The sequence below is a fragment of the Debaryomyces fabryi genome, assembly GCF_001447935.2.
Source record: "Debaryomyces fabryi strain CBS 789 chromosome Unknown contig00003, whole genome shotgun sequence".
Taxonomy (NCBI): Eukaryota; Fungi; Ascomycota; class Pichiomycetes; order Serinales; family Debaryomycetaceae; genus Debaryomyces; species Debaryomyces fabryi.
The window spans coordinates 1-18,193 of NW_015385429.1; the positions used below are offsets into that span (position 1 = coordinate 1).

The 18,193-nt window shown below is 36.3% G+C and overlaps 12 protein-coding genes across 12 annotated transcripts; 7 read left to right on the plus strand and 5 right to left on the minus strand.

Moving 5' to 3' along the window:
• Positions 1-31: 31 nt before the first annotated feature.
• On the minus strand, positions 32-920 carry AC631_00209 (nucleoporin; the record flags this gene model as incomplete). The annotated part of the gene is made up of 1 exon (XM_015609039.1): positions 32-920. A coding segment is annotated over one exon (889 nt), but the record flags the coding sequence as incomplete, so codon positions are not given.
• A 690-nt stretch (positions 921-1,610) lies between these two features.
• Positions 1,611-1,928, plus strand: RPS25B (40S ribosomal protein eS25; the record flags this gene model as incomplete). The annotated part of the gene is made up of 1 exon (XM_015609040.1): positions 1,611-1,928. The coding sequence occupies one exon, from the start codon at positions 1,611-1,613 to the stop codon at positions 1,926-1,928; it is 318 nt and encodes a 105-aa protein (XP_015470042.1).
• Positions 1,929-2,428: 500 nt separating this feature from the next.
• On the plus strand, positions 2,429-2,878 carry AC631_00211 (ubiquinone-binding protein; the record flags this gene model as incomplete). The annotated part of the gene is made up of 1 exon (XM_015609041.1): positions 2,429-2,878. The coding sequence occupies one exon, from the start codon at positions 2,429-2,431 to the stop codon at positions 2,876-2,878; it is 450 nt and encodes a 149-aa protein (XP_015470043.1).
• Positions 2,879-3,133: 255 nt separating this feature from the next.
• AC631_00212 (uncharacterized protein) lies at positions 3,134-5,245 on the minus strand (the record flags this gene model as incomplete). Its single annotated transcript, XM_015609042.1, has 1 exon — positions 3,134-5,245. The coding sequence occupies one exon, from the start codon at positions 5,243-5,245 to the stop codon at positions 3,134-3,136; it is 2,112 nt and encodes a 703-aa protein (XP_015470044.1).
• A 436-nt stretch (positions 5,246-5,681) lies between these two features.
• On the minus strand, positions 5,682-6,224 carry AC631_00213 (uncharacterized protein; the record flags this gene model as incomplete). The annotated part of the gene is made up of 1 exon (XM_015609043.1): positions 5,682-6,224. The coding sequence occupies one exon, from the start codon at positions 6,222-6,224 to the stop codon at positions 5,682-5,684; it is 543 nt and encodes a 180-aa protein (XP_015470045.1).
• A 1,832-nt stretch (positions 6,225-8,056) lies between these two features.
• HEX1 (Hex1p) lies at positions 8,057-9,784 on the plus strand (the record flags this gene model as incomplete). Its single annotated transcript, XM_015609044.1, has 1 exon — positions 8,057-9,784. The coding sequence occupies one exon, from the start codon at positions 8,057-8,059 to the stop codon at positions 9,782-9,784; it is 1,728 nt and encodes a 575-aa protein (XP_015470046.1).
• A 124-nt stretch (positions 9,785-9,908) lies between these two features.
• On the plus strand, positions 9,909-11,366 carry AC631_00215 (uncharacterized protein; the record flags this gene model as incomplete). Its single annotated transcript, XM_015609045.1, has 1 exon — positions 9,909-11,366. The coding sequence occupies one exon, from the start codon at positions 9,909-9,911 to the stop codon at positions 11,364-11,366; it is 1,458 nt and encodes a 485-aa protein (XP_015470047.1).
• Positions 11,367-11,445: 79 nt separating this feature from the next.
• Positions 11,446-13,008, minus strand: THR4 (threonine synthase; the record flags this gene model as incomplete). Its single annotated transcript, XM_015609046.1, has 1 exon — positions 11,446-13,008. The coding sequence occupies one exon, from the start codon at positions 13,006-13,008 to the stop codon at positions 11,446-11,448; it is 1,563 nt and encodes a 520-aa protein (XP_015470048.1).
• A 188-nt stretch (positions 13,009-13,196) lies between these two features.
• Positions 13,197-14,444, plus strand: PTH1 (putative phosphatidate cytidylyltransferase; the record flags this gene model as incomplete). Its single annotated transcript, XM_015609047.1, has 1 exon — positions 13,197-14,444. One exon carries the CDS (start codon positions 13,197-13,199, stop codon positions 14,442-14,444), a length of 1,248 nt encoding a protein of 415 aa, XP_015470049.1.
• A 406-nt stretch (positions 14,445-14,850) lies between these two features.
• AC631_00218 (uncharacterized protein) lies at positions 14,851-15,306 on the plus strand (the record flags this gene model as incomplete). The annotated part of the gene is made up of 1 exon (XM_015609048.1): positions 14,851-15,306. One exon carries the CDS (start codon positions 14,851-14,853, stop codon positions 15,304-15,306), a length of 456 nt encoding a protein of 151 aa, XP_015470050.1.
• A 401-nt stretch (positions 15,307-15,707) lies between these two features.
• Positions 15,708-16,319, plus strand: AC631_00219 (uncharacterized protein; the record flags this gene model as incomplete). The annotated part of the gene is made up of 1 exon (XM_015609049.1): positions 15,708-16,319. One exon carries the CDS (start codon positions 15,708-15,710, stop codon positions 16,317-16,319), a length of 612 nt encoding a protein of 203 aa, XP_015470051.1.
• A 21-nt stretch (positions 16,320-16,340) lies between these two features.
• Positions 16,341-18,110, minus strand: CAC2 (Cac2p; the record flags this gene model as incomplete). Its single annotated transcript, XM_015609050.1, has 1 exon — positions 16,341-18,110. The coding sequence occupies one exon, from the start codon at positions 18,108-18,110 to the stop codon at positions 16,341-16,343; it is 1,770 nt and encodes a 589-aa protein (XP_015470052.1).
• Positions 18,111-18,193: the final 83 nt, after the last annotated feature.

Consider the following 18,193-nt stretch of genomic DNA (forward strand, 5'->3'; position numbering starts at 1 on the left):
GGTTCGTCGTTCTTTCCAGCAGTAGAAGAACCAAAGGAAAATGCTGGTTTAGAGTCGTTCTTCTGAGAAGATGCGTTGTTATTAGACTCATTGGTTGATGCAGATTTGGCACCATCTAATTTGAATACATTGTCTTTTATAGGTTTGTTAAAGTTGAATGTAGGTCCCTTGATTTCAATTTCAGAATCAGAATCAGAATCAGAATCAACCCTTTTTGCAGGTTTGGGACCAAAGCTAAATGGTGAATTCTTAGCTGTAGGCTTTGCGCTTAGAGTGAATTTTGGACCCTCTACTTTGATTTCTTCCTCGGAGTCAGAGCTCGAATCAGAATCTGGTTTCGTCTCAACCGCTGGCTTTGGTTTTACAGAAGAGGCAGATTGATCTCCTGCCTTGGTGATATTTCCAAACAATGGCACGGACGTCTTTGCTTCAAATGCTGGTTTACTTGATTCGCTGTCTGGTATTTTGATATCTCCGCGTTCTATTTTGCTGTAGTACTCAATGTATTTCTTCGCAGCCTCCGTGAAGTTCGCCACACGTCCCTCCTTATGGCTCTTATTCAACGTCTCGACAAACTGCGTGTTCAACGCCTTGATTTTCTCGTTCTTGTCGTCTGATTTCTCCGATGCATTACCACTGGCAAAAGTGAATGGCTTCACTGGCTCGGTGCTCTTCAATCCATCCTGCGCCTTCACGCTTCCAAACAACCCACCGCTTCCCACCGTGCTCGACCCAAAAGACGGTGCCGGCGATGCAGAGCTCCCTACCGACGACCCTGGCGTTCTTCCTCTGGGTTTAAGAATTTTTCTCTTCGCCAACACACTAGCAGATGCCAGCTTCACTGACTTCTGTTCATCATCTGACTCATGGTCTAAATGATTCTCTCTAGTAATCTGTTCACTTGCTCCTCTCTTCGACATCTAGAGCTTGTATACTTGAATACCTGGATACCTATCCTTCGCTACTCTGCTATGAGACTATAGGTACAATTACCATATCTACACCCAGGCGTGTGAAAATCAATTTCCATCCATCACGAGGGCAAAAGGCCTAGACCACGATATTACACGTGATATTTCAAATAACAGTCACAAATATCACCTGACTAGAATCAAAGTAAAAATGATATTACACAAAATCGTCGAAAAATCGAATGTCACATGACGCATTTTTTCTCCCAATTGCCAGAATACCATTCCACTAAATAACTAGATGAAAAAAATTTACTTAGGGATTTTTTATACGTTTTTAGTATAGTAAGAATCGTCAATCAAGTAAGTTATAGATCACGACTAGAAAGCATAAAAGTGTCGGGAATACTACTAGAATACCAATCGGAACAACAGATGCACAGAAGCAAGTAGAGGGGACGAAAAAGTGGGTACTAATTAAGTGAAAAATTTGATTGAGCAGGACCTAAAAAATTATAGATTGATTTTTTAGGAATGGAAGTGGAACAGAGAGTGGAAATACAAGAAGGAGAAGAGTGGCGGTGAAGAGAAGGATGGGAATGGAACATTAGCTCAAGATGGTGGATATGAAGTTGGGATTACTAGTAGTAGACAGATACCGGTGGGAATAAAGACAAGCATACTAACAATATATCTAGAATGGCTCCAAAGATTCAACAAACTAAAGCTGCTAAAGCTGCTGCCGCTTTAGCTGGTGGTAAGAAAGGTAAAAAGAAGTGGAATAAGGGTAAGGTTAAGGATAAGGCTCAACACGTCGTTATCTTAGACCAAGACAAATACGACAGAATTATTAAGGATGTTCCAACTTACAAATACGTTTCTGTCTCTGTTTTAGTTGATAGATTAAAGATTGGTGGTTCTGTTGCTAGAGTTGCTTTAAGACAATTAGAAAGAGATGGTATCATCACTCCAGTCGTCAAACACTCTAAACAAGCTATCTACACTCGTGCTGAATAAATTCATTTGCCATAAATGCTAAAAGATTACATATTTCTTGGTTACAAAGTTTTATTTTAATGGTTTCCCTTTTTCACATTAGGTCTAGTTAATGAATTATTCAAATGTATATTCTATTACGTCGTAAATACTTGTAGTAACCATATGACATCGAATTAAGACTAGTGGTCATCTCGTAGCGTATTATAAGTGAAAGTTACACACGTCGGTTTGTCAAGGCAGATTTCGTACGCCTGTGATAGGCCTCTTCTACTTCAGCATGCGCAATATCTGATCAAATCAAATATTAACGGTTAAACCTTCACATGGCTAAGCATTAGTCCAGTATGATACTACCATCATATACGAGACTTATAAGATTTGGGAGAGTTAGCAGTAGACTACAGGCCCCATGCTTGTCTTTCCTGAATCGAACATTCTTCACTTTACCATCTTTTTCTTCAGAATCTAGCTTACAAACTTATAAAGTGAGCAAGAGGGTTAATGTAACTCCAGAACAAATGTTTAATGTGGTTTCAGATGTTTCTAAATATCATGAATTCGTTCCATTTGTTGAAAAGTCTCTAATTACCAAGAAAGATAAATCAGATTTACCACTCGAGGGGGTTTTAAGGGTTGGCTGGCAACAGTTTGATGAAGAGTTTACTAGTAAAATAAACTGTGTGCTTAATGAGAAAGTAACAGTCAAGTCATTGACCATACTGTTGTTTAATAGTCTAAACACTGAATGGAGTTTCAAAGAAATTAAAAGTTCTCATATAAGAGAGCCCAGCTGTGAAGTGGAATTGAACTTGAAGTACAGTTTTAAAAATCCCTTATATAATGCAGTTAGTTCAATGTTTTCAGATCAAGTAACTAAAATAATGATTAAGGCATTTGAGCAGAGAGCTATAGAATCAAAATTGAAGGATAAATTCAAAACTAGAGATGTCAATTTTAATAAAAATTAATGATTCATAATTATAGAATACCTTGCATCGAATATTTACTTTTACGCCTCTTAATATTACATATACATTACGAAATCTTGTTATTGTACATTCCTAATAGTACATTTTCATATAATGCAAACGAAATAATTAACCCAATTGTAAACCTACCTTCTTTAATAATGTAAAAATAGCTAAATATGAGAAAAATCGAAAATAAACTTTTGCAAAAGTGTAATAAATAATTGAAAGAAATAACTGAAATCGCCTGACCTACTAAACTTCCTTTGGAATTAATCCATGTGAGCCAACCAAATATTCTTTAAGGAAGTGACTTGGTAGTCTTGTCAATGCAATATCAGGTAATGTGAAAGTACTGTCTTTGAAAGAAAGACTTCTTTTCCTGTGACTTTGAGTATTGGTGTATGATGATGATAAGACTTGAGATCCCAAACTAGCAAGACTCGAGGAACTACTTGAGCTAGAATTTGCATATTTCATATTCCGTAAGTACGAAAAACTGATTGGAGATAATGTAGTAGGTTTGACCACAGATCTATTTACCCAAGTATCCTCTGCGGTTAATGGCTTAATACACCTGAGGCAGTTTCGATAATATTTCCTTTGACTTTGGGGCCTATCCGATGTTGGGTACCATTTGTAGTTATTACTTGATGATGAGACAGAACTTGGCAATGTAAAACGTCTTGCCATTGAAGGCAGACGTATTCTGCTACCCTGTATATCTTCATTGTCTTCATTGCCATCATCATTATTATTCTCATTATTATCATTATTATCATTATTATCATTGAAGTCTTCTATATTGCAATCAAACTCTTCATCGTCTTCGTCATCAGATGCATGTAGATCGCTCAAGTTCTGTATATCATCTTCATAATCATCATCTCTTATTGTAGTAACACGGTCCCTGTTATTTTGTTCTCCACGGTACTCATTTAGCCTATAAAGGTTCTCACTATCGTCATCGTCACAATCATCTTCATCAGCAGCGAAATTTGAAATATTAAATGTTGGAAGCGAAGGTGACCTTGTCCTTTGCAAACTGGCACTGGATATTGACGCAAGTGAATTTTTATCTTTTGATAAATCAACACTCTTTGTACGTGACAGAAATTTAGATTTGAGTTTTAAAACCCTATCCTTCAATTTACTTGATTCGCTATTAGAACCACTAACTTGATTCATAAACGATTCATTTCTTGATGCAAGCGAATTATTTTGAGAGTTTCTTCTGCTCCTATTTCTTCCTCTTCTTCTTCTAGGAAGCGTCCTCTCCCTTGGTAATTCTCTTTGCAGAATATCTATAGAAACATCTCTACCGCTGCAAAATGCTGCATGCCAATCAATGAGATCTTGTGTCGTCGAAAAGTTAAGCAAAATCTGTTCACTTTCGATCCTAACCCTTAACACATTAGGTTTCTTCTTGTAGTCAGTTGCCAATCCAAATCTCGCATGTTGTAAAGAATAAGATCTGAGTAATCTCTTGTTCTTTGATTTATATTTACCAGAAAAATTAGAAAAACCAGCCGAACTGCTATTATTTGAAGATTCGTCATCTTGTGAACTTATCAAACCTAACCTCTGGGTATATTTGAAAAATTGTAAATCTGCACTCGATGTTAAACTTGAGTTAACACACTTTATTTCCTCTTCTTCGGTGTCATTGAATATTCTTTCTCTTGGTGTTTCTGAAGGTCTGAAAGATAATACATGATTTTCCATAGGACCCGGGATTGCATAAAAATTTAGTTGTGTTGAGTTTAATTCTATGATAACATGTTTCCACGATCTTACAGGACTTGGTTCATATGGTGACAACCACTCTACCTTTCGACATACCACTCCTATTTTGTATACACTGGGAGTATAAGGTGGTAAAATATCATCTTCCACTGCGTCTATCGGTGATAAGATGGGGAACTTGGGACATCCCCCTGGCGGTAAAAGGTTGTAATTTGGTGGGAGAACAGGCGAAGGTTCTATGAACTGTAAATACTCGTCTTGACGGGATTCAACAAATGGTGCTGGTGGAGTTGCCATGATCTCGTCGTGGCTTATAGGAGAATACTCAATAGGAGCAGTGTTGCATACCGAGTTGAGACTTGAATATGCAATACAACTGGGTGTAGGTGGTGTCGACGACTCTTGTCTTCTTCCTCGACGGTTCTCTTCTAATGATAAGTCGCTCAACGACACACTAGACACTTCGTCGTCAAACCCGGAATCACTCGACCTTCTAATATCCGATTCCATATATGTGTAGTTTGATTCGTGTGAATCTTCATTTGATATCATTAGCTCCTTGTGGTACCTGACCTCCGAGTGCATCTGTAAACTTGTATTGCTAGGGATTCTTCTAAGCATACTTTAGACCATTAATTCTATTTTCCGTAATTCCTATTCCTTTAAATAGAATACCTCCTATTTTCTTTCCAAAAATCGGTTAAATACAAAAATCAACAACAACTTATAATAGCTTTAATATAGAGTATTAACAAATAAAATGCCTATATTCTAAGGAATAAAGCATATATAGAAGTAACTTTAAACAACTCGGTAGATAAGAAGATCAGTCGTCAGAGCGTTTTTAAAATTGCGGCTAAACAAAAATTCCGGTAATATGGAACCGCAAAGATGGATACCCCTAAAATGGAATCGATTTCTATTGTATCGAGCCCTGCCGTTGTAATTCGATGATATGCCTCGAACAATAAAATAGAACGGGACAATACAGGTCACTTTAAGATACAGATGCTATTATTGTAGAAAGTAGTTGCTCGAGCCACAAAACAAAGATGATTCAAGTTACCTTTGGTGCAAGAGCAACTATACTCAAGCCATTTAGCGTTAGGGTTGAGCCGGGGAATCTACATGATAGGCTCGCTTGTAGCTGATGGACCAAGTAGGATTTGTAAAGGAGGTATTCCTGGCCCGTACAGGTACAGGGAGGTACGGTGGGCGGTCTCAAGTTGTGCTTGAAGTAGTCATGTAGGCGCATAGGCGGACGAGTAATATGCGACATGACTAAGTAGCGCGGAATTGAGTCAAGATGGGGGTGGTGGGTAGATTGGGATAGGACTGTGTACACCAAATCGAAGTAGAACTCCTCCGATGACTTGATGGAAGTCGGATCGACGTATGAGTGAATTTTCTTGTTGGTGGTTATGAAGTTGTTCATGGAGGCCTCAGCCGTGGTACAGTCAGTGCATCTACAAGAAGCATTGTCTTTTTGGGCCCTGTCCCATATGTGAACTGACAGGAAATAGTCGGGTAGGGATATATTCTGAATACCGCGGATCAAGTTTGCTAGGATGTCATTTTGGTTTATGAACGTTGATACCATATTATTAAATATGGGGCCTTCGATATAGTTAAAATCCAGATACGGATGCAATTCTGCATCCGTATCTAGCACCAACGTCCTGAGGGTATTCAAGGGTGTCAGAAATAGACGCACGAGTTGGAGTTTAAAAATATAGTAGCTGCATGGATTGATCACTATCGATTGTCCGATTTTGGAGATGGACAATCTAGACAATCGTGTCATGACCCTTAAAGAGTTATGAAATACACCGAAAAAACTCACGAGACAATCACACCCGGTGTTGGTGGACTCGTCGAAAGATATATTCTGCCTCGGGATAGGACACGATATATGATTGCACCCAATTTTTAGTTCAAAGTTTTGCAAGTATTCTAATTTGAATAGACCTCTAATGAGACCAAAGTCTAATTTTCTCTCTCTCGTAGGATCGTACTCACGACTGAAATCAAACCGGCTTCTACTGCTCAGTTGACCATGTAGATGGCTAATTAGGAGTTCGTTAACCTGGAATATATCATCACCAAGATCCGCTTTAATCCGTTGTAAAAAATTCATCCCTAAGTTATGCACTGAAGAAATATGCAACTTACTTAGTCTCTGGAACAACCTCAATACTTTTTCCTTATCATCTACAGCCAAATCAAGACTTTTGATTTCCGCTAAAATAAACGATATAGCCGTGACATGAGTTGTTTCGATATCAATACATTTTATTATATCATTCAAATCTTGCAAATGGCGTAGTTGTAAGATTGTGAGGTTCGATATAATATCCTGCGACAGATAAACAGCGAATAGATCATCAAAAAAAAGTTGGAAATGAACCAAGGGTATGTTTCCGATGTATATTTCACTTAGATTACTCCCTTGTAAGAAATTTTTACTCCAAAACTTTAACTTGAATAATGCAAATTTTAGGCTATCTGTGATTATTCTCTTTAATAGAAGAGTTAACTTTGGATTGTCCTTCATAGACCTTTCAAATAGCTTTAACCGTGGCACTGATTGATTAGTGTAGTTTAGAACGGACCAATTATGAAATGAATTTGATACGTCTGGTTCTTCGCTAATGCATTCTATAACTGGAAAATCCTTTTCTGTAATGTATATATTTGTGTAGAGCTGCTGGCGACATACGAAATTTAGTGCTTCACATGTCTGACCCAAATTAATTAAATCAAATTGATGGAGATGTGATGCTATATCGCTTAGAATATCGTTCGGCAAATCACTTATTGATGTCATGTTTATATCAAAATATGAACATTATTTGCAGGCCAATACTAGAACTTAGGTTCTATGTTGTTGTAGTGTTTTGCAGATTACTGAAATATCGAATAGTGTTGCAATTGAATCTGATATCAACAGAATTTGTTTATCGCAAAATGCTCGCAACTGTCAAAATATTTGAAGATAAATATATAATTAACAGTGAATGGCTATTATTACCAAAGAGGCTATAAAATTGTCGCCAAATTCACTTCCTTATATGTTATCGTTTTATAGTTAAAAATAAAAGGTTCTTGATTTTTTCAAAAATTGTGCTAATTACTGAATTTTTAGGAAAATAGTTAAAATTTAAAAATCCTACTTATTATTTCTTCATCATCAAAACACTTGTCGCAAAAACGTTCTGATTTAAGAAACAAAGAGAATATATATTTAGTCTAGTTAAGCTTTTTTTTGCATCTTCTTTTCTCTGTAGTGTGTTCTATAGATTTTTGTTGCACACCAATTGCGAAAAACTTAGATACATTTCAGTCTTTATCGTAGGTTCATAATCCATTTAGTGCTATTGATTAATAAATTTAGGATATATAAAGTCAAAATACACCAATATATTAAACATGATGACAACATTAATGATTATAATTCTCATCTCAACATATGTTGTTTTGGGTATGAAGGTTAATCCCTTACCGGCACCTAGAAATATTTTATGGAAAGATGATTTAACCATAAAATTCGATGAAAATATGCAATTGAATATTAACGGAGAAAGTGCCATTATCAAGGGAGCATTTCATAGGACGCTCAACACTATAAAGGATTTGAAGTGGACCCCAGCAGCAACTGAAGTAGAATATTCTAGGTATAAGCAAACAGTTCAGACCGTCATGGATAAAGCAAACGTATCTACGGTAAATCAACTAAACGTGATAATTAATGATTATAATTCACCACTACAATTAGGTACAAATGAAACTTATGAGTTGAGAATAGATCGTCAACTGCAAGCAATAAGAATAGTATCAGAGACAGTATGGGGAGCGTTGCACGCATTTAGCACATTGCAACAATTGGTTGTATTTGACGATGATGAGGAAATTTTTTACATAGAAGGATCACTTGAGATATGGGATGCTCCAATATATCAGCATAGAGGGTTGATGATTGATACTGGGAGAAACTTTTTAACTGTGGAGTCTATTTTAGCACAAATTGACATAATGTCTTTAAGTAAAATGAATTCTTTGCATTGGCATCTAGAAGATTCCCAATCATGGCCCTTGTATATTTCCAGCTATCCAGAAATGACAGTGGATGCATATTCGAAAGAGGAAATATACACCCCCGAGGAAATAAGACACATAGTACAGTACGCATCTGAACGGGGTGTCAGAATCATACCAGAAATAGACATGCCGGGCCATGCGAGAGCTGGATGGAGACAGATTGATAGTGAGATCATTTCCTGTGGAGCTATACCATGGACACATAACATTGCTGTAGAGCCACCAGCAGGACAACTAGACATTGCGAATGACCATACGTACACCGTTGTCAAAAAGGTTTATGATGAAATAAGCTCTTTGTTTAATGATCATGTCTTTCATATTGGAGCTGATGAAGTTAACAAAGTCTGTTATGATTATTCGAATTATGTTCAAGATTGGTACAAAAGAAATTCTTCGTTGACCGTTAAGGATTTAATGCAGCACTGGCTAGACAAGAGTTTACCGATCTTTAGAAATCGCAAGGGAAGACGTTTAACAATGTGGGAAGACATTGTCACAAGTACCAGCAGTGCAATCAGAATACCTAAGGATGTGATATTGCAATGTTGGAGGTTTGGGGAAAGTAGTATCAAAGAGTTGACTGATCTTGGATATGACATTATTATATCGACTGCATCTCATTTGTACTTAGATTGTGGATATGGGGGATTTGTGACCAATGATCTGAGGTATATTGATTCAGAGAAAAATAAAGAATTTAATCGAGGAAATGGTGGCTCTTGGTGTAATCCTTACAAAACCTGGCAGAGAATTTATTCCTATGATTTTGCTGCTAATTTGAGTCAAGCACAAAAAGATCACATTTTAGGAGTTGAAGTAGCGCTATGGTCTGAACAGGTTGATAGCACAGTCCTAAGCCAAAAAATATGGCCAAGGACGGCTGCTCTTGCAGAGCTTACGTGGAGTGGGAATAAAGTTGTAGGGACAGAAAAATTAAGAACAAATTCATTGACGCAGCGCCTTTTTAACTTCAGAGAATATTTGGTAGCTTTGGGATATAATGTAAGTCCTTTAGTCCCCAAATATTGTATCAAGAATCCTCATGCCTGTGATCTTTAAACTAACTAGGTGTTACTGAAAGGTGAAAGCCTTTGGCTGTGAAAAACTGCAATCACGTGACATATACCATATCATTTTTAGATTTTGAAAAATAGTCATCGTAGGACATATGTACATTATGAAGATGGAAGCGGACCTTTGTAATAATTCTATAGATATTATCAGTAGGATTCGTAATGTTTTGTTACAAGAAACTCTGAACATAGAAGATTTTCAAATAAGTTTAGATGCTTTGGGAAAAATTGTATCATTATCGAGCCAATCTCAAGAATATAGATCAAAGATTCTTTCCAATGATAATTTGCCAGATATATTGATAGAAATCTTGAATAAGTCTTTTGAAGATAATGTACCAAACGAGGAATTGAAATTCACGTTGTATGTTAGGCTTATGAGGGGGGTGTTACTTTTAACTAGAAACTTGGTTATCACTAAGCAATTTATTGGGTTCAAGACGATTCTTTCTAATCTTAGGAGTTTTGATTCTAGAGTTCCGCATGATGATGAATTCTATCTGAAAACACTTGTGGTATATATTCAATGCCTTGCAAATCTGGGTATCACACAAGACGATGATATTGTTGCGGAAACCATTGAAACATTCTTTAAGAATGAAAATCTAATGGAATGGATAGCAAATAATGACCAAATGAAGATACCTTTTGCAGCATTTCTTAAAAATACCATGCAGAATTCAGATAATATATACGAAGTATTGACACATAATGATACTCTTTTAACATATATTATTAATGAATTGGATAAGGCGGACATTCATAATGAAGAATTAGATCCATATTCTTCCTTATTGGTATTAGTTTTCCAAAAAATAATAGCACATGAAACTTATAGCAAATGGTTGAAGGGAATAGATTGCAAGAGTAAAGAGTTTTTGAAAGTAATGAAAATCAACCAAATTATTGTCACATCAAAAGAAGATTGGGATAACTATCAATTAACAGCGATGTTAGCTTGGATATTTGATAACTTTTTGGTATTTTCTGAATTATCTAAAAGTGTTTTGTTAGCTCAGATTTATGATCCGATTGAATTAAAGAGCATTCATCTAAATCTAATCATTTTATTGGATTGCTTATCTGATCTAGGAAAATTTAAAGCCACGAAGCAGTTTTTAGAACATTATAATGCTATTGAAGAATTAATATCCTTATTGAGGGTAGTACATGAAAATGTTGAGAGAAAGACATTAAAGAATAAAGGGAAAATAGAGAATCTTGAAGGAAAAAAGGAGTTTCCGCAAGTTAAATCTTTAATCATTGAAGTAATTGCATTTTTAGTTCATGATTCATTCGAAATACAAGAAAAAATGAGGGAACTACATGGATTGGAATTGGTCTTATCGAATTGCATGATTGATGATAATGATCCTTTTATTAAAGAAAGAGCAATTGTATGCGTGAAGTTCTTATTAGCGAATAACGAGAAGAACCAACAATTTGTAGCAGATTTAGAGGCGAAACAAACCATTGACGATGACGCGTTAAGACAAGTGGGATATGAAGTTCAAATTGAGGATGGAAATGTCAAGTTGCGACAAACCCAGGATCAAAAGCTACAATAGATATAAAAGGAAGCTTTAAATTATATGTAAATTAGATTATTTTATAGAAATACGTTTGTTTAAGACAAAATTATAATTCTTATTTTGGTTCCTTAGCTAATTCCTCGATGATTGTAGCTTTAATTTTTTCTAATGAGGCTTCATCAATTAATTTCAATCTCTTTTCCTTAGAGGACAAAGCTTTCAATTCATCAGGCAAAACGTCCTTTTCGAACGAATAGCCATCTACACCTGTTAAAGATGCGTTGACGACTTCAGCAAATTTTGCTGGGTGAGCAGTGGATAACGAAATATACTTTATGTTGGATGCACCATCAGCAGAATCCCTTTCGATAAATCTATAGGAAGTAGTGACACCAACAGATGTATGTGGGTCCAAGACATACTTTTCAGGATGGCTATGATAAATTTGCTTGATAGTAGACGCAGTCTCTTCATCATTAACTCTTTCTGAACTGAAATTAACTCTAGCAGCTTTAACAACAGATTCAGGGGCGACGACAGAACCAGTTGACTTCAATTGTTGCATCCAGTCATTTAATATTTCACCTGCTTTATTGTCATCATTGCTGGTCAAATTATCTCTAATCAAATACCATAACAATCTTTCAAAATTTGAAGAGATTAAAATATCCATAGCTGGAGAGTAAGTAGCCTTAACTTCAGCTGGCTTGGATTGATCTCCAGATTTCTCATAACGACCAGACTTCATGAATCTGTCCAAGATATCATTTTCATTAGTAGCAATGATTAATTTGTCAGCAGGCAAGCCCATTTCCTTTGCGTAGTAACCAGCCAAAATATCACCAAAGTTACCGGATGGAACGACGAATCTTATCTTGGAAGAGTCATCACCTAAGTGTTTGACTAACTGAAAGTATGAATAGAAATAGTAAGTCATTTGAGCCAAAATACGAGCCCAGTTAATCGAATTCACAGCACCAACATGGTACTTGTCGTTGAATTCCTTGTCTCCGAAAATTTGCTTCACAATATCTTGACAGTCATCGAATGTTCCCTTAACTGATAACGTGTGTACGTTAGCATCTTCCACTGTGGTCATTTGTTCTTCTTGAATTGGAGAAATACGACCGGTTGGATATAAGATGAAAACAGAAACATCTTTTTTACCCCTTAAACCGTAGATTGCAGCCGAACCAGTATCACCAGAAGTTGCTCCCACAACAGTAATAGTTTCTCTATCTTCTACGCTCTTAGCATTCGCATTACGTCTCTTCAAGAAGTATTCGAATAAGTTACCCACAAATTGTAAGGCAACATCTTTAAAAGCATACGTTGGCCCGTGAAACAATTCCAACAAGTACAAACCGTTCTTCTCATCAATAGGCTTAATTGGAGTAACATCATCCGATCTGAACGTGGAATACGAAGCGTGAATTAAGCTTTTCAAATCTTCATTTGGAATTTCTGCTTCAGCAACATATAATCTCATGATATTGAAAGCTAACTCTTGGAAGCTCAAGTCTTTCCACTCGTCGACAAAGTTTGATGGTAATTTTGGAATAACCGATGGAATGAATAATCCCCCATCCTTGGCTAAACCAGTCATAACAACATCTTCAAAAGAAAGAGATTGAGTACCTGACGAACGAGTAGATCTATAAGATTGTGACTGTGACATTTTGGTTAATTTTGACCTGTTTTCTAACAAACTTTTTGCTAATTGTCTTCTTTATCAGTATGATTCATCCATAAATTTTGTTCAACTCGCCCGGTTCCGGAGCCCTGGCCTAACATGAGAAATTACGCTTCCAATAATTTTTCACCTGAAAAGCATTACATTGTAAACGAACAGATAAGTGTCAAGAAATGATACGGAATGAGATTCGATTAATAAGATACTTATATATTAATGGTAGACCAAGATACTCTACTTCTTCCACTAACGTATACTCGGATAAAATTTATGAGGAGGTAATTGATCAAGGCTACAAAGGTCTTGCGAGGCACATTATTCCTGAGAATTATGGTTCGAATCAAGTCATTAGCAGTAACAATGACGAACAATTGAGTCAATTAATACGTAATTTTAAAAGTCCAATAAAGTTCTCGATTGGCTATGGATCAGGGGTGTTTGAACAATCGGGGTATAAGAAGTCAAAGAAACCGCAAATTGATATGATCCATATGGTGGATAGTCCGGCTGAGTTTCACGAACAGAACTTGAAGCAGTATGCGGGACACTATTCAGGCATACGGATGTTTGGGCCGGCGATTATACTGAAAATCCAGGAATATGGCGCAGGTGTTTACTTTAATCCGTATATATTGATGAATACAGAAAGCAAAAAGAATAACATAATCAAATATGGGATAATATCGGTTGAGAAGAGTTTGATTGATTTAAGCGAATGGTCTTCGTTGTACATAGCAGGGAGACTACAGAAGCCAGTGAAATACTTGAAGGATGCCGACCCAGCAATAAAATTCATTAATCAGTACAATTTAAAAAACGCTGTTTCGTTAGGTTTATTTTTGATTAAATCGACAGAGTTTAGCGAAATAGAATTATATGAAACCATAGCAAAAATATCGTACATGGGAGATCCGCGGATGTTAATAGGTGGTGAAAACCCAAATAAGGCCAGAAACATTGTTGGAAAGCAATTTGAGAATTTCCAAAAGCTTTACAACCCATTATTAAACTTCTTTATTGAAAATAATATTATTATTGAACTCGAGCCCAACAGTTCGAAAAGAAATTTTAGAAAGAATCTAGATACCGATAAAGCGGCCAGAATAATCGGAAGCTTGCCGTTGCAATTCAGGCGTAAGTTATATAAGCATTATGAATCAACATTTGCCAAAGAATTATCGCAAGATCTGAAGGCTGAATCCGTCATCAATGGACAGAATATAAGCATAAACACTGAAATCGGTCCATTTACAAGAGCCATTGCCATGGATCCCCTTTTGAGGAAAAATCTCGTGAACAGCATCAAATTCACAGTAGCACTTCCGGCTTTCATACAAACAATTAAAGGCATATTTAGTGCAGGAATTATCAAGTCAATTAACTATGCATGGGAAAAGCGTACAAAGTATCGTCATGGTTAGATACCGCTAGATCTATTTTATTGCATGAACCGCATATTCCTCTTCCATTGTATTATTGCCCTTTTTCACTTCTAAGACATTGAAACTGGCGTATAAACGCTAAATATTCTCATAGCAGCATGTTTGTTCTTTAACAAGAGCAGAGAGTTTTCTTTCTTCTTTAATAGCAATATATTCACATCAAATGAATCATATGCCGATTAAATGTACCTTGTATTTCATAAGTAATTTTGTAGTTAAAGGTATTGTCCTAGTCTTACTATAGATAAATGGCTGCAACACCTTTTGGGCACGACATTTCTGAAATCGGGATTTTACGCGACATTTGAATTGAGAAGTACCCATGCTTGATCTCTATATATGTTTATTGGGAGCACATTAGTGTTATAAATTGAGATAACAAACCATGGCACTTAGAAGTCATAAAGAATCAGCATCCGAATCCGAGTCAAGACAACCCAGTAATTCTAGAGCTTCAAATAAGGCCAGAAATGCTGCAGCTCAAGCTGCTCAACAAGAATTCTTATTAAAGCATATAAACTCAAATGGACCGCACGATAAACCTAAACCCCATCCGTTAGACTTCAACTCGTTTAGCGAAGAAACTCTTGAGAAATATAACAGAAAGTATGGATTGAATTTTCCCCCACCATTATCAATTAACGGGCACATATTAAGTTCAGAGATAGGCAAGAAAACTTTTACAGCTAAAAACAATAAGAACAAAATAAGCAAGCCGGAACTCTCGAACAACTTGAAAAAGCACTTTTTGGCCTTACCATGCCGTGAAAACGAGATCATTGCTAATTTCATATATACCGTGAGGAATGAGGACAAGGACTTTAAGCTATCTTTCAAATAAACAAGAAGTAGCCATTACGTCTTCATTACCATTCATTCTACAAGTTGAATTCTGGGTCAGGAGATATCTTAAGGGATTTGAAGGATCCAGATAAATGCTTATAAGTCAAGCTTTAGTTTGTCAGATCTGTATTTGTTGTATTTGAGTAATCAACACAATCGAAAAAAGCTGCTTTTAAGAAATTCTTCTAAATGGACTAGGCCAAGTTTTTAGAGAATCATGTCTTCCATTATGCTCCCATTAGTATCAAATTATAGTCGAATATATTCATTAATCTTTCTACATTATCTACGTGGTAAATGATAATTTTGTTTTGTGTAACATATGTCTTACTGTAGTAGATTAGACGAACAGCGGCGTTCAAGACTCTATGTTGATCCTCTATCCTCTATTAAAGCAAAATGGATAATTCAACTATTGTATTTATTGCTGTGCTAGGTATTGCATTTATCTTTTTGAGATGGTTAATTGCTCCAATCCCACCTCAGTTACCTAATGAATTAAACGAGGCTCTTGCAAATAATTCGGCTAATAATTCTAATAGATCTACTAATAGTTCCAACTCTACCAATAATACTAACAGAAGATCAAGAAGGGATGTTTCTGATGATATGATTGAGGTGGTTCAAACTATAGCTCCTCAATTAACAAGAGGCCAAATTAGAATGGACTTAGAAAGATCAGGTTCGGTCGAGTTAACTATGGAAAGGTATATGGAAACTGGCAGTTTACCATTCCCACCAGGAGAATCTGCCTCTACTCTGAATTTACAGCCAGATATAAGTGAACATTCACAAGTAACGAAAAAAGAGCCTGAAAATTTGATTGACAAGTATGGCTTGAAATCAAAAATTAGAGACGACGAAGGTGAAGAAATAGAAAACATCGATGACAATAAATGGGGTTCTAGTAAAGAGGAGAGAACATCATTATTGAACAGAAAGAGAGAAGAAATGATTTTACAAGCCAGAAAAAGATTGGCCTCTCAATTACAAAATGAAGTTGCGTTATGATGTATATATTGGTAAATAGTTCTATTTAGTTATTAATGTAGGGACTATTTTCCTTTTCTTCTTTAATTGTTCCGAGTCTTGCTTCTCTATTGGTTTCGCTCTAAATTGATCTATCGAGAACTGTTGGTTAGCAGTCTTTGATTCATTGTCCTGAGTTGACTTTTGCGACTTGACTTCATTTTCTTTTAGCATATTTATTATGGTCTTCCTATCATTGGAATCTTTCTCCTTTGGTTTCTCTTCATTAATCACCATTTCCGTTTCCTTCTGTTCACCAATAGCATTTCCATCAATGTTTGAGTTTAAATTTGATTCCCAAAACTTGCAATTATCACTTGAATTAGCATGCACTTCCCCAAAACTTCCATTGTCAAATGCTATATTCGAACAAAATCCATCAGCAGAACCAACAACAATGCTTTGCCCATCTTTGTTCCAACATAAGTCTGTAATTGTTGAATAGTGTAAATTTGATACGAAACCTAATGGCTTAAGCTTCACAGTATCATATATTATTACCGAATCTTGCGTCGCTACTGCAAAGATCATCTTGTAAGGTAACTTGAAAACTGGTTCCTTTTCAGTCTTTTCGTTTACCTTATATATAATTGGTGAAAAGGAAATCGCAATTGCTGGCTTCTTTAAGCCCGGTATGTGACAGACAGGGGATTTATTTAATCCTGACCTAATATAAACATACACTGTGTTAGTTATGTCATCGCTGCTTTCTGTTTTATTTGGTGACTTAGAACTCGATTCTGTCTTAAATACACCCAGAGGTGTCAAGAGTAAACTTCCATCTGGAGAAAATGTTAATCGTCTGAAAAAAGATTGTAATGTTTCCGAATGATATAATAAGGTATTCCTCATTCCTATTGATAATGATGACTTCGGGTTAGTCGATATCGGTCTCACTGCTGGTAGCGTATCGGTGGATAATGTTTTCTTGACTTGTTTTGCAGGAGATTTGACGTTTTGGACACTATGGATCGAAGGTGGACTCATAGGTGTCGCGGTTTTACTTTCTTTTGGCTCATTATCAAGCTCATCAATATTGTCAATTTCCGTTATAGACTTTTTCTGCACATCATCATATATGGAAAGTTTGGTGCTTGGCAATTCTGCCTTTGTAATCTTGAAATACGTGGTGGGCACTAGTTGAATGTCATTCTTCTCTTCATTCTTTTTCAACGAATATATATGCACCGACCTGTCAGCCGATTGTGTAGCCAAAAATTCATTTCGTGGGTCCCATGCAACACCTTGCACGTAATGGTTATGCTCTGCTAGCTGTCCAACTTGCTGTCCTGTTGAAACGTTATAGATTCTAGTTATGTTATCCATTGATCCAGTCGCAATGAACCTTGAATCAGGAGACCACGATAAGTCGTATATCTCTGATGTAGAAGACCTATATATATGTTTAACAACCCAAGATTCTTGCACGTCGTCATCCTCCTCAGCTCCAAACTCCTTAACTATATGATCTGACAATGTCCATAGTATCAATGTTCCATCGTCTCCTGCCGTAGCTAGTATCTCTCCCCTTGGGTCGAACCTTACAACATTCACCGCCTGAGTATGTTTTCTCAATGTTGTCAAATATTCTACTGTATTATCCCCTGTTTCGCTATTATAGACCAATTTCCATATTCTGACATTATTATCCCCACCACCAGTAACTAACCGAGATGATCTTTTTATACCCTCATAATTCGGTTGAAAATCCACAGAATAGACTGGCTGATTCTCATCATGCCAATGTACCGTAATAGTAGAAGACCTAATCATTATGGTTGAATTGACTCTAGTATAGTTATATATTTTTCATATAAGTGGATGGTTATACGCGTCCATGAACCAAAAATGTTTTA